The sequence below is a fragment of the Echiichthys vipera genome (genome assembly GCF_963691815.1).
Source record: "Echiichthys vipera genome assembly, chromosome: 17".
Classification (NCBI taxonomy): domain Eukaryota; kingdom Metazoa; phylum Chordata; class Actinopteri; order Perciformes; family Trachinidae; genus Echiichthys; species Echiichthys vipera.
Genome location: NC_139842.1, coordinates 5,120,781 through 5,146,140, shown reverse-complemented (window position 1 = coordinate 5,146,140; position 25,360 = coordinate 5,120,781). Strand labels below are relative to the sequence as shown.

The window sequence follows — 25,360 nt, the reverse complement described above, 5'->3', positions numbered from 1 at the left end:
ACATGTTGTTCTGTGAAGCCCTTTGAGTCTGCCCTGTGTATGAAAAGTGCTATACAAATAAAGCTGCCTTGCCTTGCCTTGCCTATATTTGTTCAAATTTACAGATGAAGGGGAAAAAAAGACTTGTGTCATTTGGCATCTCTTTGTGATCATTTTGCATTTTTCTTCTCAGTATCAGTCACATTTTGTGGGACCTTATGGGCCCCGTGGGCCTGTGCTCGGTATGTCCGTAGTGTAATCCATCCATGCTTTTACTGTAGGCTGCTTACTTTAACCCTCCTGTTCTCCCCATTTAATGTTTAACATCTCTAAATAATGACATCTTTTTTTGTTTTTTTGCTTTATATTTATGACTTTTCCTAATTTACGGGGACAACTCATAAAAAAACTAAAATTGTCATGATTATATATATCTTTTTATTGTTCACATTGTACATATACTTGTCGCATCGGTGTTCCTTTGGGTCAATTTGATAATCTGGATGATTTAATCATTATTATTATTTTCTATTTTACAATTCAAATATTATAAAAGGTCAAATTCATGCAACTGTCCTTGATAATGGACGTTACTTTCATTCCAGATATTACAAATAACACAGAATAGCACTTAAAATAACAGACTCACTTTAAAACACACACACAGAAATCCCTCCATGCAATTTAACATCAGTAATATATTTCATTTTGTACCCGACTAAACTTGAGTCACACATTGATTCTGATCATTTTCGAGATGTTTAAATTGCTGCGGTCAAATTGACCCCTAGAATAAATGGTGTTAGTCAAATTTGAGGGCAACAGGAGGGTTAAACGGGGAGGTGTCGCTCCTGCTGCGCCGCACCTCCGCCGGTTCCCGTCCGGTTAGTTGCAACAACAAAAAAAAGGGCGTTCCCATGATGCACCTGTCCTTCCGATGCACCTGCAAAAGTGCAATCTGTGCCACGCGCACGCACTGATAGCAGAACGAGGGAGGCTGCTGCACGCGCCGTTTGTGTTTCATCAGCTCGAGCGGCGGTTTCAGTCCACGGGACGCGACCTCACAATCAAAAACACGTGAGTTATGGACCAAAAAATGATAAAAAGCGAAATGTTTTTTACTGTTTTAATCATAAGAGCGGGAAAAAAACAGTTTTTAAAACTCATTCTGTGGTCTGGACGGGGGCTCTTGAGCTCGCGCGTGTCTTAACGCTTCGTGTTGTTTGCGAGGGGGTGAAAAAGATGGCGAATGTTTTTACCTTTCTGTCTAAAAACAACAACATAAAGAGTGTCACAGAAACCACCTTTGACGGCATGTTGGCGTGTGTGTGACCTAATGTTAGTTTTTTTTGTGTGTGTGAAACAATGGCAAATGTTTGAGAGATAACTGCGCGGCTCTTATCGCGGTGTTTGGGGTGTTGTTCACGTTGTCCCACACCTGTTTAATAAGCCTCCCTCCTGTCCCCAACACACACACACACACACACACACACACACACACACACACACACACACACACACACACACACACACACACACACACACACACACACACACCCTCCCGTGTGAGTGGCTGCTCTTCTTTCCACCTGGAGCCAGTTGGGTGTGTTGTCTTGTTCGGTAGATGTCTTCACTGTACTGATTTTGAACTGGAAAGGTGTGTGTGTGTGAGAGAACTGTATTTCCATTATTTTAGAAGCACAGAGCTAAGTATCTTATTTCACTGTCATTAAACTTGGTGATCTTTCAAAAATCCACATGGTGCTTCAACAACATATAGCCTACCACTAATCTGAAGGTATGTCTAGAAAGTCCCTTCTGCCACTGGATGAAACAAGCCCCTTTTCTTATTTCTCAGCTTGTTCATCCTCGTGTCCTTTTTCAATACACAAACCCACGTCACACCGCGTCATATTTACGGTAATTGACTTCATATTTAATTGACAGTTCAGAAGCAAAAATATCTAACATTTGCTGGTTCCAGCTTCTCAAATGTGAGGATTTTTCTCCTTTGTTTTGATAACATCGTATGTTGGATATTAAAAGCTCTGAACACCCACACAGGTGTTTTCAATGAACTTGGTTAATTAGAGCTCTTCTCAGGACCTTGTTGGCGTGTGTACTGTGGTTGACATGTCCCCTGTTAGCTTTGTTGCACCCGGTTAAGGCAGGACAAATGAAACCTTCCTCATTCATAGTGGTAGATGGAGATTTGTGATTAGAGCCCCACCCAGCTTCAACTAGAGCAGAAAAACTGCCAACACCTGGGTGGCTGTTCAGAGGCTTTAATGAGTTGACAAGACTTTTCGACACATCACCGCGGGCTTTTAGCGTCACGAGCGTTTTCACTTTCAAAAAATGGAAATAGAACTCAACAGTTTTCATAAGACACATTTCAGTCTGTACCGAAACAGACCTCACGGTTGAAAACCAGCTCTTATGGCAACCACTGATGGAAAGTAAAACTATGAATCAATTTAAAAATAAATTGTTTTTTAGCAAAGCCATAGTGTGGTGTAAGTGGTACATAAAGACAGATGAGATACTTTCACAAAAACACGGAAACAAGCGGATAACAGAGTGCTCCGGTCTCTCTCTTTCATACTGCGTTGACGTGCATATCATCAGCTCCTATGGGAATTCATATCTCCAGTTGTTGCTAGTCTTTGCTACGAGAGCCTGCAGGTTTAGACGCCATGAAGCACTTGACTTTCCCTTCTGTTCTACATAAACTGCACCCAAAACTGTAGCATTGGGTTGTAAACACGGCGTTGTAAACATCGAAGAGAACTTCCACCAGTCACGTGTCGCCAAACGGCCTGTGCATGTTGCTCAGGCACATTCCTGGAAGGAGGGAGTGAAAGATGATAGAAGAGAACCGGTCTGTTCAGGTCACAGGTGACATCACTTTGACATAAACGTGAAAGAACAGATTGTTCAGGACAAAACTTCCCTGAAGAAGCATTGATACAATCTACATCTGTGTATTAATCAATTTGGTTTGGTCGGGACTTATCAGCCTCTGACGCGCCAGAACGCAATGTTATCACGCACGGCTGTTTGCTGTTTTTACCTACCTGTGAAAGCGTCACCTGGCTGCTACAGTATAACCATACAGACCCATCAGACTGCTTAATTATAACTCGACTTTTCCCTGTTCTCAGCTGAGATAGGCGGTCTGCAAATGCTTCGGTGTTACACTGCCTAAATTATCCGAGCAACCAGCAGAACTTTTTCTTTGCTCTTAGCTTAATCCTGACAGAACAGCACTGTCAATTTCAGCCTGCATGCAGCTGAAATTGACATCATTTCGTACCTTTTTTCCCTACTTCATTTGATAGCCATCATGTGAATGAAGCATCTCAACACGCTGTCTGCTCCATCAATGAGCAAAACAATACCAATAGTCAAAATCCCTAGGGCTGATGTGATAAACCACTGGTGTGGTCTTCAATGACTTTGAGGTAGCAGCTGGTGGGCCTTGTTCAAAATGATTTTTCACAATGTGAATCAGTGCAGGTTTTGCATTAACTTCAGTGGATGCATTGTAACAGCGTTCTCTTATCATAAGAAATGATCTGAACCTGGTTCAGCTTTTATGCTGGAAAACTGTGAATTGAAACGCACAGATCTTTTTCTCAAACTGACTACCTGTTTAGCATCGAGCCTTGGTAGCTGCCATGTGGGCAAAACACACTTAACTTAAGGCAGGAGCGTCCCAACATTGTAGCCAATAGCCATTGTGTGGCAGTGTTTCAAAGGGATGGCTCTAAAGCCGAGGATCTTGTTTGCGACAGCAGCACATTGAGATCCGCAGTAAACCTTGTTTACTGCTCGAGGCAAGGTAACAGTTGTATAAGTGGTGCTTAAATACTGTTCTCCAGGCTGTATCTCTGGTTTACCTGTCAGACCGCATGCCTCTCATGGTTGCTCTTCTTCGTTAGACATAGTTAAAGTCTCAACATGTGTGTCATATGGTAGCTATGCCACCAGAAGCGGGACAGATGGGGCGAATTGTACACATGACAGCCTGGGAGTAGAAGCTGTTTCTGGATCTGCTGCTAAATAGTAGATTACAAAACAAGCACTAACTGATTACAAGCGAAAGAGTCCTTAATGATAGTGATGATAGCCCTAATGACTTTAAATGTTAATATAGGTGTCGCAGTCATGTCCTATATACACTTTGCCTACAGCTAGAATACCTCACTATGATAAATTACCCTTATGCGTCCAGCTATGTATGGTAGCTACTGAGTCACGTTACCTCTGGAGCTCATATAGATGCTGCTGTGCCTTAGGTGCCATCAAGAAGCTTCCAACCATGCGATGTTGACTATGACTGGGCAATAATTCAATATAATGTATCGCCTTCAAGGAAATCCTGTCGGGATACACATTAAAACATCTAAATTGATAACAAGCACATGCCGACTCAAACTTTTCAGAAAATCTTACATGAAAGAGATAGATATTTATTGAATTACCAGAAAACATGCTGTATTGTGATTCGTCACTGTCGAGATATCAGGATAGAAAACTTGGCCTATGTAGGATCTTCACTTCAGTATTGACAAGAGCACGTCTTCATTATATAAAAAAAACAAAAAACAGACGGTGTTCTAGAAAAAAAGGGGCACGTCACTGGCCCTCATTCGGGTGTACAACACTTTCAACATCATTTCTTGTCAGGAATGTTTTATACAAGATGTAATCACACAATGATGTCTACTGCGAAGCATGGAGGGAATGTTTTGGCCGCCTTTTTGCTCCGCCTCTCTTCTTCGGCTCCAACAGGCAGTAAAACTCCCAAGAACCAGCCAGTTTACGCGATGCCAGGCGACTAGGAAGTAATTCCAAAAGTTTCACAACGATCGCTCTATTTGAAATTGCATACCAACATACAATTTACACCAACAAAGATGTCACATAGTATGTAGTTTGGTCCATATGCATATTATATGGATTTTGTGTGCAGGAAAAATGCGTGGATGTATTGCAACTCTTCAGATTGTCCAATTACTGGCTGTGAGGCAGGCACACATAGTTCAGAATCAGAAAACCTTTAATGTCCCGCAGAGGGGGAAATTCTTTTGTTACAGCAGCAACAGAGTATGACAAAATAAGATAAAAAATAGCAATAAACAATAAAGTTAAATTTAAAAAAGGAAGAAATGGAAAATAGACATATGTACATATTGACATGATATAGTGCAGTTCTTGTTTTGTTTGTTTTAAATAATGTGATATGGAGTGAATAAATATGATTAAATAAGTCCAAATAGTGCAAAAAGCAGAAGTGCCCATAGTACAGGCATATTGCACAGTGCAGGGTGCAGGGTACAGGGTACAGGATGAGGTCAATAGTCTATTGGGAGCAGTGCTGATTGTAAAGTCTGACAGCAGCAGGAAGGAAGGACCTGCGGTACCTCTCCTTCGCACACTTAGGGTGTATCAGTCTGTTGTCTGTTGTTACGTGATCACTTTAATTTGCTTAAAATATTACTGGAACTATGTGTTGTTTGATTTGTTAAACAGTTTCACGGCAGCTCAGACCTGTGACCTTTTGAGTGTCAGTCATGATACAGAGAAGACGTATTGCTTGACTGCCGGTAATTGCATACTGGTTGTTCAGAAGAATGTAGGCAGTATTCAGAACATACTGATAGAGAAGAGACATGGGTTGTACATAACACATACTGAAAGTCCTGCTGTCCAAAATGTCAGCAAGATTACACGCAACAAAGGGGTCAGGTCACAGGTGGGACAGGTGAAATGTAATTTAGGTTGTTGTTTTTTGTTTTTTTTACTAATGAATGCATGGTATTTGGATACAAAGCTCTTTAGGCAGCATGCAGAGCACACTTTCCCCTCTACCTGCACCTTTACAACGGGAATACCTGGCATTATTAGAATTTTCCATGTTTCCTGTTAAAGACTCGCCAGTGCACTTAAAATGGCCTCCTTTTCTCTACTATCTTATTCAATTTTCTCCGAATACTTTGACTTCCCCACCCGTCTGTTGGTTCCTATAGACATACATCTTTATAAACAAATCCATTTTAGCAATGAAACTTAAAAACTGTACTTTTCAACAAATGTTACACCAGATAACCTGTGTGTTCATGGTAATGCCTCTGTCCAGCTTTGTATATACTTGTTAACATTCATTGTTGCTTTGCTGCACATGTGATGTGTTTACAATTTTAAAAAATCAGATTGATCCATGAACCTTTTATTCCTTTGACCCACTTTAACATGACTTAAGTAGTTCTGCTGTAAATTAAAATGTGGATTATTGATGCCATTGTAAAGTGTGATTTTTAGCCTTCTTTGAAATATACAACCCCTCTTTATTCAGTTTGACTTCATAAATTCAGTAAAAGTAGTTGCTACTGTTTGTCTTTGTACGGCAGATATTACTTATTGACCTGCAGTTCAGAGCTCTCACGTCGCTGATGTACATCTGCAGACAAAAGCTCTGTTCTGTATCTTGTCATCGTCGTTGTGATGACAGAGCTGGTAGGCCTGTTGGGTCAGGTAGAGAGAGACTTGATGCACTCTCAGCCCCGCCCAGATACCTGCTGCCTCTGATATGCACCAGTCTGACAGGCCGTCATCAGTCAGCTGTGACATTGCTCTCAGCGTGACACAGTTCTCAGAGGATTTGATGCGAAAGCAACCTTTTCTTTTTGTGGTGTGGTTTTCTTTTTAAGCTGCAACTTTGAGAGGAGTTCTACGGTTATTGCCCAGGAACCGGAGAGAAATTTCCTGTGGAGCGTTGGGGGAGCATCTTGGTAAACACAGGTGTGTTTTGTTTGTTGTGGTGTCACGCAGGCTTTCCTGATTTTTAACTGTTGCCTCATTATGGTTTTATGTTCTTTCATTTGCTACGTTGTTATCAGATTTGATGGAGTTTTCATCAGTTTTATCATTTGTTGCAGTTGTGCACTTTTTGGATTCATATAGGAGTGGGCGATATGGATAAAAGCTTTTATTGTATATGAAATTTTACATTTATTTGTGTGCCACATTGAAATTGATGTATGTTACTATTTAAAATGGGACACACACACACACACACACACACACACACACACACACACACACACACACACACACACACACACACACACACACACACACACACACACACACACACACACACACACACACACACACACACACACACACACACACACACACACACACACACACACACACACACACACACACACACACACACACACACACACACACACAAGCCCATTTCATACAGAGACTTCACAATACTGATTTAAAGAAGGTCCGCTGTTACGCCGGCTTTGCTTATTTACACTGAACCAAACGGCTCTGGCATAATGCTGCCCCGCTGTGTGATTTTTAGATGGCATGCCAGATTTCCGGAAACATGATCTTGCACTGGAGGAAGGATTGCTGTTGCCTTTACTCCACTTTACTGAATAGAATTAATCTGGAGTTCAAGAAGCGTTTGCATTAAATCTGATACGTTCAAGTAGGGCTTGAAGCAATTGATTAACTCGAGTTACTGGATTAAAACAATTGGAGGCAAAATATCTGACTCGATGATTTGTTTAATTCCTATCTCGCGCATTATGCGGCCTGTTCAGCGCAGGGATCATTGAGAACAAGTTTGGGATCATTTCACACTTAAAAAGAAGCCAAAAAGGTCCAGAAAATAGAATTGTTATACCACAACAACATGTTATTGATGATTCAGCGCCTGAGCCGAAAGCAGCCTGTTGTTAACATCACTTCACTGAGCACCGCTGTTCCGGTTTAAGGAGGGTAGCTGCTGTAGTGGCGGAGAAACAGGAAGATAATGGGTAACGTTAGCTGTCCTTGTGAATGTCTCTATTTAGTTTTTCATAAACGTTAAACATAACGTTACCTACCTGATCAGTTTTTATAGTTTTGTCTGAGTGAATGTGTCAGTCGTGTTTTGCTTGTTACAGTAAACAGGAAAAGAGCGACTCTGATATCCATTTCTAATTGATTTTCTAAATAAATCTATTTGTCTTTTAAACCTGTTTGAGTAAACACGTGTGTCACACAAATTTATGCGTTACTACCACCATTGAATTGTTTCAATGGTAAACTTATTCATGGTAAATTACCATGAGTATTACCTTCAACACAGACCTCATTAGTTTAAGAAGGCATGGGTGTGCCTCCTTCCACTTTGTCTTTTCTTTGAACACAGCAACATGAGGCAATAGCTGCCAGCATCAGTAACCAGAATCGGATCAGGCTTCTCAACAACACTTCCTTTTACCAGGTATTCTCCCTTGCTGAATGAGAAGAGGAAAACCAGTAGGGGAGGGTTTTATTTAGGCAAAGCAACAGGAAGAGCCACTGAATGTTCAATGGATCGTCTGTTGACTGTGGTTTCATCCTAATTATGCATTCATTGTCTGTTGGACCTAATGACCTTGTGACTATTAGACTTCCTACATCAGCACTGATGGAACAGTTATAACATAGCTGGCCTTTCTGTTTAACGGGCCTCGTTTGAATCTTACCGGATGACCAAGGTTTGGAACTAGAGGCAAATGGGATCCCTAATTAACACCTTCACGTTTGAGGGTGTCGCACGTCTCATCTCTTTCCACTGTACATTTGTCTCCTCAGTGCTGTGTACTTTGCCATGAGACTCAACCTGTCCTGAAAGACCTTCCACTCAATGCAACGCTACCCTCATCACAATATACCAATGGACCCTCAGGTGGTTCCGCCGCCACTGAGCAGCAGTCAATCATTGATCAGCGTCCTTGAAAAATCCCCAGCCAGCACATTCAAACCTAGCCACTCCCGGAGCAGCAGCACCGGCTCCTCCAAACATTCAAAACAGGTAACAAGAGCCACAGGTATAGAATCTGATGTCTTTAGTATGAATTCATCCTTTTTATGTTTTATTGTCTGTAATTGAATTCTATTGAACATTACGTTTTTCATCCATATTTGATTATTTTTATATTGATACCAAATTGTCACATGACATAAAATCTACAACTACTTTACACTAAAGGCCAAAATGTTGTATTCAAGTTTATTTTGTAATGATTAGTGTTTCCTTTTGTCAGGCTCGTCACTGGGAGGTGATGGACGACCTGCAGAATGTGGATATGTATTCAGTTCCTGCCTCCTCTATGGACCTCAGTATCCCAGGGATCTGCGAGGGCTACCTAATGAAGAGGAGGAAGTACCCACTCAAAGGCTGGCACAAGGTGAGCACAGCACAGGTTGGACAGCATCTGATCTTTACCGCAAAATAACTCTTAAAATGGCACTAAAACACACTGGAATCACTTTTCTGATTAGAGTATGGATTGTCTTGGTAGATATTAGATCCTACCCAACAGATGTTTCAACACCGACATACTACGCAAGCTTCAAAATTTGGGCTTCACCACGATTCAGCAGATGGTTATTAACCCCTGCTAACACACAACGCTTGTACTGTCCCTTGAAGTCAGGGACTGACTAATGGGGTATAACAGCACTTTCTATCTGGGAAAATCACCAGTAAAGGCTCCGAGACCAAAAACTACAAAAGGCAACCTGTTCAGGAATGTGATCCGAAATTGGGTGATCAGCATCAGCAACTATGATTCAAGGTTTCCCTGATGTTAGCATGCAGCTACATGTAGCTACAACTGCAGTAACATCTGTAGCATCGACTCATCTTTGTTTTCTTTCGAACACTGTGATTGGTCCTTTTCAGAGATACTTCTTGTTGGAGAAAGGCATTCTCAAGTACTCAAAGACCCAACAAGATGTAAGTCATGAACAATAATGCAGACGCCAACATTACACTGTCACCGATGGTGTGTGTGTTTCCAACGCGGTGTTTGAATTTCATCATTTAGATTCAAAGAGGCAAGCTCCATGGCTCTCTGGACGTCAGCCTGGCTGTCATGTCTGTCAACAAAAAATCCAAAGGCATAGACCTGGATGCTGGAGACAACCTCTACCACCTTAAGGTAACCTTCACAGCACGGTACAGAGAGAAATCTAGAAAGTCCAAATGAAGTTTACAATCAAACATCTGGATATCCTTTGACCTGCAGTGAACTTTACGTTTATTGCGTTCTCCTTGCTCCTCTCTTCCTTGAACCCTGTGTCCTCTTTGTTTTGTGTGTTTTTGTTGATCTCCCTCTCCTCTTTTCCCATTCAGGCAAAGAGTCATGACATTTTCTACATCTGGCTGACGAAGCTGTGCGCCCATCGTGTATATAGGAAAAACGAGGCTATGAGTGTCCATCATGGTGTCCTCCACGCTCTCTCCTTGGGCCCAAGCACCCTGCCAGCCATGGCCACTCTCTCCAAAGCAAACAGAGCAACGGTCAGTAGAGATTCCTGCTTAAGTTATTGCATTAACATTTTCTCATAAACTTGTTAAAAAACACACACTTTAATGAAATTCTGCCACTCCTCCACTGACTGGGTTTGTATCATTCTTTAGCGAACACCCTCTGGCTGGGTTGTTTCTATTTACTGTCAGAATATTGAATGCTCACTAATACAACTAAAATTAGCACATTAACCTTCTACGTACAAAACTCCACCAGTATGTATGAAGAAGTTGGGAATGGCTGCTATGTGCAAAATGAACAAAAGAGGTAAAATCTCACATTTGAGAATCTGTGACCAGAAAATGTTGTTTTATTAAGTGATATTTTTAATCGATAGTCAGAATTATCGTCTGTTGCTCAAGGATTGATAAACCATTCCAGCACAATGAAAGTTATCTGATAAAATGAAAGAACATGAGAATAAAATCATAACTTTGACTGTGATACGTTTGATTGTCCAGCCTCCTCACTATGCCAGCTCAGCATCAGTGTACCATCAAGAGATGGGAAGCCCCGCCCCTGCTGTCGCCTCTCACCCAGGGGTGACCAGAAAGGTGTCGGCCTGGCTGCAGCAGACCCACGACATTGATGCAACCTCCAACGGTGAGGACCATCTGTAATCTTGAGCTGCAGAGTGCAGTGTGGTTGACGGCAAGTGGCAACCTAAGCCAAGTGCCAAATCTGCAGTTCCCGGAAACGGTTTTGGTCTCTTTTACTAATTTTACTATTCTTGACAACTGTACAGAGGGGGGATTTTTATATGGCTTAAACAATTAAATCCTATAGAGGCTTAAAATTCTGCATAATTGAGGGCGGGTAGCTTTGAGTGACAGGTGGATGCCGTCACAGGAGACTGTAGGCTTGGTCCGGCCCGCCTCAGCTCCATCCCCGCTCCCTGTCATCGCCCATTTCACCTTCATTTCGGCTCTTCAGAAAGCTATGGGTGATCACGGAGACTACAGCCATATTTTATACAGTCATATTTCATCAACAGTGACAGACTCGGTACATAGATTGAAATAGGAACAGATGCAAAATCCTTTTTGAGTGTTCTTCTAATCACTAAACCGTGACCTTTGACCCTGTGTTTGTCAGATCTCGTTCGCTGTCAGACGGAGCTGACAGAACTGGCCCAGCTTATCCAGCGACTCCATTGGCTAGAAGGTGGCCTTCCAATCACAAACACAGACCTGGAGATGCGAATCAGCATGCAGGTCAGTACCTTGGTAACAACCGTGAACCCAATTTGTCTTGTGTTTTTTGTATGTGTCTCTTGTTTAATGTCAGCCATTAAGTTTGAAGGCTTTTATGAATCAACTGCCATAATGTTGATGCGAATGAGATAATTAATAATAATAAATGCATCCAGGACGGAGGGGCTATTCCTAACTTTAATTGTTTTTTTAGAATCTCTCTCTGGAGAAACCCAAGAAGAAGGTGGGGAAAGGGTTCGGTCACTCCAGGACTTTGTCCCGCGTTGAAGCCATGGGGGGAATGGTATGCAGTGACGAGTTTTGATAATTACAATAATATTTTTTGAGTAGTTGAGTCTCTTAGTTTGTTATTATACCCTCCCTCGTCTCTCTGGTCTTCTCCAGTTCACTTCCAGCCACCTGAGCACCAATGGCAGCGGTGGTTTGGCGGGGTCTGTTCAGTCCATCCCTGACTATGTCTACTCTCAGCTGTCCAACCCTCAGGTCACCTCGCCTGAGGCCAAGAAACTGCACCAGGACATCTGCATATCTTCTCAGAAGGGTATGCCCCCTCCCAGTTAACAGCTGTGTTGTGTCAACAGGTCTAATCAACCGAGTTTAAACCCCTGTTTTTGAGAGGGGTGGGGGAGGGGACGTTCAGGGGGAGATAAAAGGTAAACCCTAGATGCCACATGTACATCATCTGAAAGCCAGGAACTTAAAGAATAAGTTGAGATGCAGCTCAGCATTGTGATGTCCTAGCCATAAATCTGTACTGAACTTTCTCATGCTCTGTTATGTCTTAAGTTGATGCAGCGGTTTTTGGTTTAATTCTATTTGTCACACAGATTTGGTGCAAAATGTAACCATTTTTTTACCACTTGAGGATTTGTAAAAATGGATGAATATCTCTTGAATAGCGCATCAGGACACAGAGACACTAGGGGTGAGACTCGCTAGACACTCGATTACGATTCAGGCTGCGACAGTTTTTCTATACAGAATACATTTTTTTACACTGTCACCAGTTTGCAAAATAAGTACAAATCAGTCAGTGAGACACATTTGTCGGTGTCATCTGAAACTTTGAGATTGAAGCAGTTTGCTTGGACATTCATTGTGCTCTCAGCAGAAACGCATGAGAATATTAGCCGTCTTTATTATGAAAATATCATCCATTGTTTGAAGAGTGTCTATACCGACGCCCTCTGAAGTAACAGTAATCCATGCTGAGCTACGAGACAATGTTGCACTGCTAGTCACCCATCACCTGTTAATTTAAATAAACAAAAACAGTTAATCCGTCACACGGTCGGATGTATGTGCCGTGCCTCTGTTATGTGCAACGCCAAAGACTGAACGGGCACTCCACTTCCGCATTTTTCCGACTTCCGCCTCCACCTTTCGTGAACAATACTTTATATATTAACATTGAGGTAATCGATTTTTGACATTTGTGAAACTATTCAGAATCTTCTACATTCCCATTAGGAATAGGAAAGCCATCCAACCTCTGAATGCCACATGTCTGTATTTTGTTGTTGTAAAGTTTGACACAACAGCTCATTTTATACACAGAGCTCAAGTTTTTCCCTTCTTTTGAATGCTCCCACTACAATTAAAGGTCTACTATTGGGACTAACATCATCTCACAGTTCGGATTGAATACAGTTGGGTTTATTGATTCCTCAAGAGTCTCAGCTTTCGAGGCAGACCAAGTTTAGGCAATTCCAAGACTGTTTAGGGACCCCAGTATGCAGAAATACAGCCTCAAAGAGTTGCCCGGGCCCACCACCAGCAGACCAGTGGATTATTAAGAGGTTAAATAACAGCTGACAGCTTTGTCAGTTCATTGTTCTGAGATAATTTATTTGTCAGTTACAAAGGTTCTTAGTGTAAACAAATGTAGCTTAGTCAGAATTAACCATTTCATAATTATTCATGTCACTTTAAGATTGCTTCTAATTGTCATTGTTTTTTGACATTTCATCAACAAGAAGGGTTTTTTTTAAAAGTGAAAAACGCCAAACCTAACACCCGCTACAACGCGCAACTTGTGTCTTTATGACGGGCAGCATCAAATGTTTATGATCTGTACTTTGTCTTTGTAATTCATTCAGTTTTTGTATGTTGTGTTACAGTTCATGCATCTCTCAAGTCCGTTTATGATGTTTTGACCTTGGAGAGAGAGAGACTGAGGCAAGCCTGGACCAGCCCCGACCTGAGGCACAACACTTCCCAGCAGCTCGCAACACTGTGCAGCACACTGTCTGAGGTAACAAACACACACACACACACACACACACACTTGGGGCTGGGCTACATAGAAACAAACTTCCTCAAACTGAAAATCAGATGACGACAAAGGCTGTGACCGTCATGAATCTAGTTGCATCCATCCCTCTTTCCCTCTCTGCCATCCCCCCCAAACCTTTTCTCCCAGAGTGTCAAGAGTTGAAACCGTGATTATTGGCACAAAATATTAGTATCGGCCTGCAAAGAGACAATGGAGGCCAAGCCCTTGCTGTCTGTTGGTGAGGTTCTGTGTGAAACTGTTTAGCAGGTTTGGGCTGTTTGTAGGCAGGACAAGCACAAGTTATCACAGGTGCCTCCTGAAGGAACACACCTCAAGACTTTCTCTCCCCATTTCCGCACGCACAAAGACACACATAACATGATTGTTGTCAACACACTGAAACCAAGCGGTCTTGTCGGTCGAGTGCTCAGTAACCCTTCTTGTTTGGTGTTGCATGATGTTACTTCCTGGCTGTCGGCCTGTTTTTCTGTCCATGATGCATGTGACCGTCTTTTTCAACCAATGGGACATCAGTTGCTGTGACTTTGGGCTTTATTTTGTTGTTGGTTGCCTGGCAGCTGGCTGTCACTCTACATTCTCACTGTGAGCAACACACGCAACAGTCAACTTATCAAATCTGTTATTTCCTGACAATGATTCCTATATTGAGAAGAAAGTAGGAATAAATCATTTAATTTAAGGGGCACTCCACCAATTTTATATATTGAGATCAGTTTGATTAGTACTACTTCAGTCTATGAAATGTGTATAATGTGGCTCTGGTTTTGTCAAGTCTGAGGAAATAACCCTGAAGATGTCGTCATGGTTATCTCCGCCTTGGGCTTGGAAACCACAAACAGCAGCAAACTTGTGTTTTTATATTCATTTCTCACCGATTGTCGACTTGAATTCATGATGTAAACGCTTGGTTTTCATGCCTCCACGGTGAACAGAGAATCAAAAAAGGAAGAAAATTCTTGAAGTCAACAGCAGCCAAGTTTAACACCAGCAGAACTAATTCAAAACATCCGTTTAAAAACTCACAATTCGTGCAGTACAAGTCTCATTTATCTGCTCAGCACTTCCCAAATGTGTTTTAACGAAAAACATTAGTGTTTAAAGCACTCAAACGTTAACAAGAAAAACAATGTTTTCTTGATGAATTCAAGGCAACACTCATTCAATAATTAATATAGAAATACTAATTTTGAGGGTGAACTATTCCACATTAGATGCATTATAGGAAGTGTATGGAGCCTTTATTTTCTGATCACAACCCATACAAGGGACTTAAAAGTCATATCTGTCATCAGTTACTTTTTAAGTCTTGCACACCCTACTTCATGGAATAAAGTTCCCCCTAAAACATCTATTGTGCCAAATTAAGACTTTGTGACGAACATTTTAAAAGGCAGTTCTACTGCAGAAAAAAGACCCACTTGATCCATTGGATACAGGAAATACAGCTGTAGACATCATAGTTTATCTGGCCCTGTTAACAACACCTCGTGTTGTGTGATTGCTCTGGAGTCCGTCTAACATTCTGACCATTCATTTTTGATCGTCTGTGTTTCCTCTTCTCGTGTCTTGCATGGCTGGTCTATGTTTGTGTGCATGTCCGTTCTTGTGTGTGAAGCTTGACATACAGTCCCATCTGACCAAAGTCCACTCGCTTTCCCTGTCCTCTGACTCTTCTGAGGAATCCTTCTGCACAGTCCGTCCCGACCAGGTGTGTACTGTGTTGTGCGTTCGTGTGAAGGATGTTTTTGTGCATGTTAAGGTTAAGGCTGTCACTCATTTGCATCAATTCTCATCAAAAGTCATGACCCAGTCTGTGAGGAAATCCAAATGAATGGCCGTATGTTGTGGTTGGTGTGGCACAGGTTGGTCAGACAGTTGAAAGAGTAGAACAATGTGTGAAGACATTTTGTGTGAGTGGCAAGAGTTGCATGTTCCTTCCAACTCTCACTCTGTTCTGTTTAATTTGAGAGAAGAAAATATGATTTGAGCCACACATTCTTCTGTGCGCTCCCTCACAGAGGACACCGTCTATGGGCCGTCACTGTCAACGCGCTCCCTCAGTGGCAGAATCCATGGCAGAGTATTTTGATGCCAGTGAGGTGATCGTGTGCGAGAGCTCGTCAGAGGCTGAAGTTTCTGATGAGTCAGGCATGAGTGACATCACCACCACCACCAACTCTGAGCCTGAGGAGGGCCATGGTGAGTGTATACCTAATATCCAGTAGGAGCACACTGCCCACCCACCGATCCGTCTTTCACCGACTATCACCTCTCTTCTCCTCAGCCACTGCCACCCTCAACTACCGGGCCAGTCTGAACAACGCTCCTGACAGACCCAGCCCAGTGCCCACCAATACTGGTAACGGCACTATTGTTTTGTGTTTGATTATGAGTGAATTCAAAAAGCAGTCAAATGTTGAGATGTACAATAAAATAATTTAGACCCAGGGTGTCCGCGCATCCTTAAAGTCTTAAATTCATGTATCTAAAAATGAGGCCTTAAAATGTCTTAAATGCATTAAAAATGTTATATGCTGGTCTTTAACACATTAGTCAAAGGTCTTAAATTTGTCGGTGCAGGACTATTTGATGTTTTGTTTTATTTTTCTTGCTTGACTTTTCGAGGAGATGTAGAGGCTCCTTTCTTACTCGCTGCCGATATAAAAGCTTGCTAGCTAGTCTGCGACTATGGCTAAGTGCAAATGTATTTAGAGTTGGCTGGGCGATGTCCGTTTTCGAAGTTGTCTCACGTCTGTTACCAACCGAGATGAGGCCAGATGCATTCTGTGCAAAACGACCTTAAAGCTCGGCACCATGGGGGGTTAAGAGACACTGAAAGCAGAGGTTTGTGGATTGTAAACACTGTGGTCAAGCACAACTACAATGAGGGGATAGGAGATCTCTTCCGTTTGATGTTTCTTGACTCACAAATCGCGAGCACCTTTGGAAAGCGGAGTCCTCTAACCATCGCCTATATTTATAGTGTTTTCAGTCTTAAATTTCATTTAAGGTGGCATTAAAAAGTGTTTGGTGTGACATTCAGGCTACATATCGACATTTATATCACAGTTGAAAAGGCCTAACATTGGTTGTATTGATTTGTGTTGCTGTGATCCAGGTCGTCGCACTGTCCTACCTGCCTCAGGAACAGACAACAGTCACATTGGCATCATGACCATCCTGTACAACAACATTGGCAAGGACCTTTCCAGAGTCACCATGCCAGTCGCTCTCAATGAGCCGCTGTCTCTGCTGCAGAGACTCAGCGAAGAGCTGGAGTACACTGAGCTGCTGGACATCGCCAACCGCACTGATGATCCATACGAGAGAATGGTGAGTTTTGTTTACTTAGATTCCTACAGTTGAGTTCAGTGGCAAGATCATTATTGAAATATGTACTGTGTGTGTGTTCCCAGGTTTACATGGCAGCTTTCTCTATCTCTGGATATGCCTGGGCAACCTGGAGGAATCGCTACAAACCTTTCAACCCTGTCCTTGGAGAAACATACGAGAATCACAGAGAAGACCGAGGCTTCCACTACGTCAGTGAGCAGGTACCCAACTGAGAAGGATTTAGAAACAATGCTGATCAATATGTTTCACACATACTGTAGCGCTGCTTTTTATGTTGTGCTCTCAGGTCAGCCATCACCCACCCGTCTCTGCCTGCCACGCAGAGTCAGAAAACTTCACGGTCTGGCAAGGTAGGAGCTGAGTGCTTTTAGATGAGAGCTAGATTCACCTGTGCTGTATGAGTGGAGTCAAACCTAAGCCGCTGTTTGTCCGTCTGTCTCAGATCAGAGATGGAAGTACAAGTTTTGGGGAAAGTCAGTGGAGATCCTCTCTTCTGGACTGGTCAATGCAACCCTACCCGAGTGAGCCACTTCTTCATTTAACAACACCAACACCTAGACGTACACCAGTATTATGAACTAGATACATTCACTACAACCACACAGTAGTGTAACTGCAAACGCAGCACTTAAAACACAGCACTTAAAACAATCTGCCTGTTTTTAACTTGACAATGGAGAGATGCTTTGCTACTATATCTGCAGCACAACAAGACAGACGATCAGTTTGTTATGATTCATAGAAAGTTACCAACTTGAGCTTTAAGTATTGTAATGGGGTTCCATAGTCAGCATAACATTTACAGGCTGTTTTGGGCAGGTTCTGTAAAGCACCATGGCCATCTGCTGGAGATGCTCAGGACTGCGTTCATCAAAATTACATTGTAGACTTTGTGGGAGGTCTGAGCCCAGCTCTAGAGGGGTTCGGAGCGCTCAACTCTGCTACCCTAAATGAAAACCAAAACGCACAAAATGCTTGTGTCAAGTTAAATGTCATAAATAACAAAATCAATTGTTTGTAGGTACGGTGATCACTATGAATGGAACAAGGTAGTGACGTGTATCCACAATGTGCTGAGTCAGGATCGCTGGTTGGAGCACTATGGTGAGGTGATCATCAAAAACACAAAGAGTGACGCCTGTACCTGCAAGATCACCTTTGTCAAGGTCAGCACACACGCACACTAATATCCCCATCTGTTAGCACTAGATCAGTTAGATGTCACAATAATGCACGCAGACTTTTCTTGTCCCCATTTAACCACCCTTTACTCCTCTTATTCCAGTCTCGTTACTGGAGCTCCGACAACAGTAAGAATGAGGTGCAGGGTGTTGTTTTGGACCGGGCTGGAGAGGTGGTTCATCGCTTTGGAGGCCTCTGGCATGAAGGCATTTTCTGTGATACCCTGTCTACACCACAGTGCATCTGGAAGCCCAGTGAGTAGCATCGGAAAATCCAGTTGTTTGCATCATCTGTGTCATATTGCGAATCAATATACAATTACTTTTTTACGATTCTAAAAACTCAGTGATTTAGAAATATGAATGTGAATTTTAACCCCACATGACCACAAATGCATGTCTTCCATTTCTCCACCATGTTTAATGTCCTGTTTAGATGTACAGCCTGATGACTACTCTCAGTTCTACGGCTTCTCACGTTACGCTAGAGAACTGAACGAACTGACTCCTGACATGAAGCTAGTCCTCCCTCCGACAGACACACGCTTCAGACCAGACCAGAGGTATATACACTTCATGTTTGTTTATTTCAACTGAAACATTTCTTATATATGTTTTGTTGTCGCACCATTTCCCACTAATTGATCTTCGATTAATCCCTGTCCTTGTAATTTCCATCAGGCTCCTGGAGGAGGGAAAGGAGGCAGAGGCAGATAAAAAGAAGGATGAGGTGGAAGAGAAGCAGAGGGAGAGGAGGAAGGAGATGGCCAAGAGGGGGCAGGAGCACACCCCCAGGTTCTTCAGGTGAGCTCTCATTTACACATTTACACACAGCTAAATGTTGCCTCACCCCAAATCTCGATAATATTTCACAGAGCCGTTGATGGGGAACTCACAAGAGACCGATAAAAAACAGATTAAAAAATAAACACATGTCTAAAGTTTGTTAGTGATACTCCAAAGTTGCGGTTAGTTGTTCATACTCACTGCTAAAATATAATGTAAAACTAAGAGTTACTGGAGTCTCCACTTCACGGTGGCTGTGCCTTAAGAAATAGCCTGGGGGAAAAAAGGGATGTGATTTATAAAGACCTTCCAACATTTGTGTCTTTATTTTCTCTGGACATTGCGTCTCTGCCTCAATGTAGGACAATTAGCCAACATTATGTTTAGTTTTGAATCTGATATGTTTATATAATAAAAGTGCATATTTCATCAGACTCCCCACTAGGACTAACATTTTTAGTCGGGGACTAAAAAGGCAGTCTAATCGTCACGTCTTGTCCTTGCACCCTCTGAGCCGGGGTGGCGAGCAATAGACATGACGCAGACAGCGGCGGGTGCACATGAGTCCAGCGCTGCGCAGTCCCGCGTGTCAGGCAGAGGGTTACTGAGAGGGATTCTGATAGGGGCATCTTATTAAAAGTATTTGTTAGAATACATAGCATACAGACATAAGTGATATCAATCTTCTCATCCAACTCTCAGCAAGAACGTAAATAAGCATACTTTCCAAAACGTTTTTAAATGTTTAAAATATTAACGGAAACATAATTTTTCAGAGATGACTGCTCGACAACAACTTTTCTTTTGATCATTATCAGGAAATCTCTGGACGAGGCTGGCAGAGAGGTGTGGCTGACCAATGACACCTACTGGAAGCTCCGCAAAGACCCGGGCTTTGCCAAGACTGAAAACCTGGACCTGTGGTAGAAGACGGTCCTGAGCACGTGGTAATATGATGAAGAGGACTAGCACACCCCTCAATCAGTAAAAAATGATTAATTGTACCCATTAACAGAAGCATGAATAAACTGTAGGGACTCCTATACACAGATTCAGAGGTCTGCTGCTACCATTACTGCAGGATGTAGAGGAGGAGGCACAAATGAGCCTCTCATTGGGTCTTTTGTGCCATGTAGAGGTGAGGTGCCACTCTGGAACAAATGAAGACTGATTGAGATGAAGCCGGATGTCTCTCCAGCCTTTGGTCTACCTCCTCCAGTGACGGAGCTCTTACATATAATCATGATTCAAAGTTTCTCAAGTCTTCATCGCGGCCCAGAAAATAGTTCCTGTCAAGACTGAGGGCTCTCTTTGTATCTAAAGTGTTGTATGATATTGGTGGGACAAATGTTAGACGATGTTTTACTGCTGTTAGTTTGAACATGTCAATATTAATGTTTTTATGAAGTCTAATTTTGATGAGTTGCTTGCTTCCTGCAGTGGGATCCAGAACACAGAGGGGTGTATTACTGGTGAACTGGTGCTGTCCTGCTTCGTTTCTCAGTGGGTCTTATGTATGAACATGACCATTCGTAAAGTCGGTGTGTATTATATTTTCTGATGGTTAATCTCGACACTCTGGTGATGCATAGTTTTAAATCTAGCAGACCTGTTAGCCGCCTTCCTCTCTCGCCTGTGTGATTCGTCCATGTCCAAAAACGAGCGGACGGACGAGGATTACTGCCTCTTGGTCGTTGCGATGAAATATTTTTATTGATGTTTCAACAATGGATTTTTAAAAAGGAAAAGAGACTACTGTTAAAACCCAGTGAAATATTTTTTCTTAATGGTTTTGTTTCAAATAAAAGGTTCCATAATCAATGCTGTCTCGCCTCCTTATTAACCGTTTCCTTAATGGGTCGACTGAGAGGAGAAGCACAATTGAATATTTGGTCTAAACCAGGGCTGCCCAAGCCTGCTCCTGGAGGTCCACTGTCCTGCATGTTTTAGGCTTCTCCCTACTCTAACACACTTGAGTCTAACGATTTTCAAACCTGTGACGAGCTTAAGCTGCTTGATAACGAGCACATCATTAGACTCAGGTGTGTTGGAGCAGAGAGAACATGCAGGACAGTGGCCCTCCAGGAGCAGGGTTGGGCAGCCCTGGTCTAAAAGTTCCTGCATTTAGAGCAGGGGTGTCAAACTGATCCAGTAAAGGGCCGTGTGGCTGCAGGTTTTCACTCCAACCAAGCGAGAACACACCTGACTCGACTTACTCAATCACCTGAACTGTCTTCACACAGTTGATTTGTTGGACCAGTTGTGTTTTTGATTGGTTGGAATGAAAACCTGCAGCCACACGACCCTTTACTGGATCAGTTCGACACCCTTGATTTAGAGGGATACTTCTGATATTTTGAACTGTGGTTCTGTGAGGTACATTTCTATAGTCTGTCTTGGATCAGAAGAAGCGTTTAGGAGGAAAGGCACGTAAGCAAAGTCATGTCTTGCTGCGGGTTAGCAGCAGCAGCTAAAACTAAAAAAAAATCTATCACTAAGTGCAGCCAAACGACTGTGGTGCCTTTTTATACAACCACATTTCAAACAATCTGGTGGTTTCAGTGTGCGTTACTATACAAGGAAAGGTACATTAAAGGATGCTGTAGCACTAGTAATCCAATTTTTAACTCTCATTTCTCTATCGGAGGTTTGTTGACACTCACTGGAGTCCCTTTCAGAAATGCCATATACATGGGTGCTACGCAGTATGGGAAAGTATGGTTTATAATTTGAGGAATTTCCACGTCTGGAAAAGGGGAAAAGAGCATGGAAAAATGTTTGTATTGTTTCCAGACTATTCTACATTTGATTTACTTTGAACCAACTTTGTCTCAGTTTGGAGTTCATTCACTTATGAGCTACAATACGCAAGTAAAAATGTCTTGCAATGACTTGGAAACATAACGGCGTACATAGTCAGAATTTAACACACCTTAAAAGTTGGATTTTAAAACCATTTTTGACACAAGCATCTAACAATTGGTATTCAGATACAATATTGACCAACACATCCGCTTTGAAGTCTGGAATTTTGAAATGGAAGATGTGTAGGAATCCTGCATATACATTTTTATTTTGAGGGTGGCAGTAGCTCAGTCCATAGGTGACTTGGCTGGGAACTGGAGGGTCGCTGGTTCGAGTCCATGTGTGGACCATGAATGGAGTGTGGACTGGTGGCTGGAGAGGTGCCAGTTCATCTCATGGGCACTGCCGAGGTGCTGTTGAGCAAGGTGCCCCCCTCACTCTAACATCTCTCCTTAATTGCATGTATAGGTCCTGTTTGTGCATGTGTGTGTATTTTGGGCCTGTGTGTGTAAAATGAAAAAATAGAGTGAAAATTGAATTTCCCCATTGTGGGACAAATAAAGTAATTCTTCTATTACTGTAAAGTTGTGAAAATGAAAGGACATTTTGGCAATTGCTAATTCTACTTTTAATTAGCAATTTGGTGGCCATGTTAAAATGATCCTTGTACATATCAAGCTTGAACTGGCAATGAAACTGTGACACTTCATCATAAATGATCCGTGCACTATTCCCATCCAGATTATTCTGTACAGTCCTTGACGGGACCTTTTGTCTCTCGGGGTGTTCGATGCACTGTTGGACCACATGAACCAGTGACACGTGACACACGTTGGTATAATATTAGCCTTTTATTGACTGTTTCTTATCCCAGATCAGTTACAGCTCATAACCCTGTACACAGTTCCAACAGGATTTATTATTTGCTCTCTTGCTAATGTAACAACAGTGAGGTATTCCTGAAAGCAGTGAGTGGAGCGGACAAAGAGCGTCCCCCCCTTTGGCCTGCGTTCGAATCCTCATTCAACAGCTAAAATCAAGTGCATAATCAGTTTGTCTAGTAAATAATTCTACATTAAAGTTAACTGCAAAGAAAGACTGTAAAAAGTCAGTTTTGTCTCACAATGTTTAAAAAGTAAAGTAGTACAATGAAGGTATCCCCCTCTGGAGCCTCGAATGCACCAGCACAGGACGACGTGGCAGTTTCCACTCCTAACAACTTAAAAACTTTAAATTACATCTACAAGTAAGATGGCATCTATGAACCGCGGTGCTCGGGTACCAGACACCGATGTTCAACCACGAAAGAACAGAGAGTTCCTTTGGATGTTACAGGTTTCCGTCTCTGGAGTACTTCTTTATAAATATAAATGTGTGTGTATGTTATCTTCACGCTGTATGTGTGCGACGCCACAAAGCTGCAGATACAAAAGCACGTTCCAGACACTGCAGGCTTTCCTGGTTGCCTCTCAAATACGACTGCCTCATCTATTTGACACACTAGGTACCCCTACAGTATGAAGTTTATTCAATTCAATTTAATTCAATTTCATTTATAGTGCCAAATCATAACAGAAGTTATCTCAGGACACTTTACAGACTAGGTAAAGACCACACTCTATGATAAAAATAGACCCAACAATTCCCCCGTAGAGTACGGTGGCAACGAAAACCTTCCTATAACAGACAGGAACGTCAGACAGACCCAGCTCTGTGGAGGACGGACATCTGTCTGCACCGGTTGGGGACGAAGAAAAGGAGAGAGAGAGAGAGAAAAGACGGACAGATGGACAGAGAGACACAAAGACAGAGACAGACACACTAACAGTAACAATAAAAATAATATCTATAGTAATGTGAATATGACTCATATGTTATGGCAGTTAATACAGCAGAAAAAGTAGAAACAAGCACAGCTAAGGTGATAGATTATAACAGCAGCAGGAAGCGTCATGCAGGACCACGGCAGCAGGCACCATCACGATCAGACCTGCGAGACGACAAAACACAAACAACTCCGGGGAAGAAGCTGAATCAGTAACATGCATCGATGAGACATGAATGATACAGACAGAGAGGAGAGAAGCTCAGAGTATCAGGAGAAGTATTATCCCCCGGCAGACTAGGCCTATAGCAGCATAATCAAGCAGTATAATATAATGGTTTAACTTACAATCTTTTATATTTGTTTATATTTTTGATGTGGTTTTTGATTCATGGCTGGCAGTTATTAATAGCCATTCAATGTATTTACATTACATATTTTATCTCTGTATTAGTTCTAATTGTTAGTGTGTGTGTGTGTGTGTGTGTGTGGGGGGGGGGGGTCCACCATTATCATGCTGATGCTGCATTCAGATCGGTGTCACACACACTTGGGATTGACAGGAGATGCCACAGCACGTAACCCAGTGTTGCTGTTCGTAATGTACTGTGACACAGTTTGCTCCCCTGCAGCCGTATCAGATCTGGAGTAAGTGAACTCGTTCATTCAGTTCGTTAACGCTGCCCTACTTTTTTTTTTTTATTGGGGCAAAGGGCAGTACACAAAACAGAGGCAGTGACTTACAATACAGACATAGAAGTAGACAAAACAGGGAATATAGACGAAACAAGAGGGAACAAAACATAACACGCAAAGATTAAATATCCATATGACAATATTATTGTTATTATAAATATGCAAACCAGTTTACCAGGGATGGGTATGTAAAGCACACAAGTGTATTTGTATGAGAGTGTGTATATTTGTAACTGATAAACAAGAGACGGCAAATGAAGCAAATACATGATTACAATTATAATAATAAATATAGTAACAATTAAATAATAAATAAATGAAATACAAAGTCGGCCCCTCTGGACACATTTGATCACATTTGAACTAAAACTTTGATCGGAATCGAAAAAGGGAGGAAGTGAGAAAAACAAATTATTCCGAAATAAATAAAATAACCAACGAAGGAAGAATGAGAAAAGAATAAACAGTGAATGCATGAATATATAATAATGAGGACATGAGTGAGGAGACGGGTCAATCTTGGTTGATACCTGGTGCATGCATACATTTGTGTTAGTGCTGAGTTGTAAGGGCAGAAGATGAAAATAAATAATGTTAAATATGATTATTATTACTGTTGTCATCACATCACTCATAATATTAATAATAAGAACAACAAAAGTACAGCACAAAAATATAGAAAGGTGTGGTATGGCAGCTTACGGCTGGGTAGAGTTAGATCAATTTAGATGAAAAATAATAATACATTGAATTAGATTCAATTTCCTTGCGGGAGTCATCCCAAAGGGATCAATACAGAGAAGTCTAAGTCTAAGAGAAGTCTAGGTCTAAGAGAAGTCTAAGTCTAA

General features: G+C 42.0%; 1 protein-coding gene across 2 annotated transcripts; it reads left to right on the top strand.

The window, feature by feature from the left end:
- The first annotated feature begins 923 nt into the window (after positions 1-923).
- LOC310959698 (oxysterol-binding protein-related protein 7-like) lies at positions 924-21,001 on the top strand. Of its 2 annotated transcripts, XM_083931152.1 has the most exons (23): positions 924-1,056; positions 8,632-8,851; positions 9,084-9,227; positions 9,725-9,778; positions 9,870-9,983; positions 10,178-10,345; positions 10,817-10,958; positions 11,451-11,569; positions 11,763-11,852; positions 11,954-12,110; positions 13,690-13,823; positions 15,481-15,573; positions 15,884-16,064; positions 16,150-16,224; positions 16,984-17,198; positions 17,282-17,419; positions 17,506-17,569; positions 17,662-17,740; positions 18,241-18,385; positions 18,505-18,655; positions 18,837-18,963; positions 19,082-19,204; positions 20,005-21,001. In XM_083931152.1, exons 2-23 carry the CDS (start codon positions 8,684-8,686, stop codon positions 20,111-20,113), a joined length of 2,790 nt encoding a protein of 929 aa, XP_083787278.1. In that variant the 5' UTR covers positions 924-1,056; positions 8,632-8,683; the 3' UTR covers positions 20,114-21,001. The 2 variants fall into 2 exon arrangements, with proteins under 2 accessions (XP_083787278.1, XP_083787279.1); XM_083931153.1 differs by lacking the exon at positions 15,481-15,573.
- The last annotated feature ends 4,359 nt before the right edge of the window (positions 21,002-25,360 follow it).

Bases quoted from the DNA above. Each gene is read 5' to 3' on its own strand.
- LOC310959698 (XM_083931152.1), top strand. From the start codon at position 8,684: ATGCAACGCTACCCTCATCACAATATACCAATGGACCCTCAGGTGGTT. The intron at 8,852-9,083 runs GTAACAAGAGCC...TCCTTTTGTCAG, and splicing joins CCTCCAAACATTCAAAACAG to GCTCGTCACTGGGAGGTGAT. The intron at 10,959-11,450 runs GTGAGGACCATC...TGTGTTTGTCAG, and splicing joins CATTGATGCAACCTCCAACG to ATCTCGTTCGCTGTCAGACG.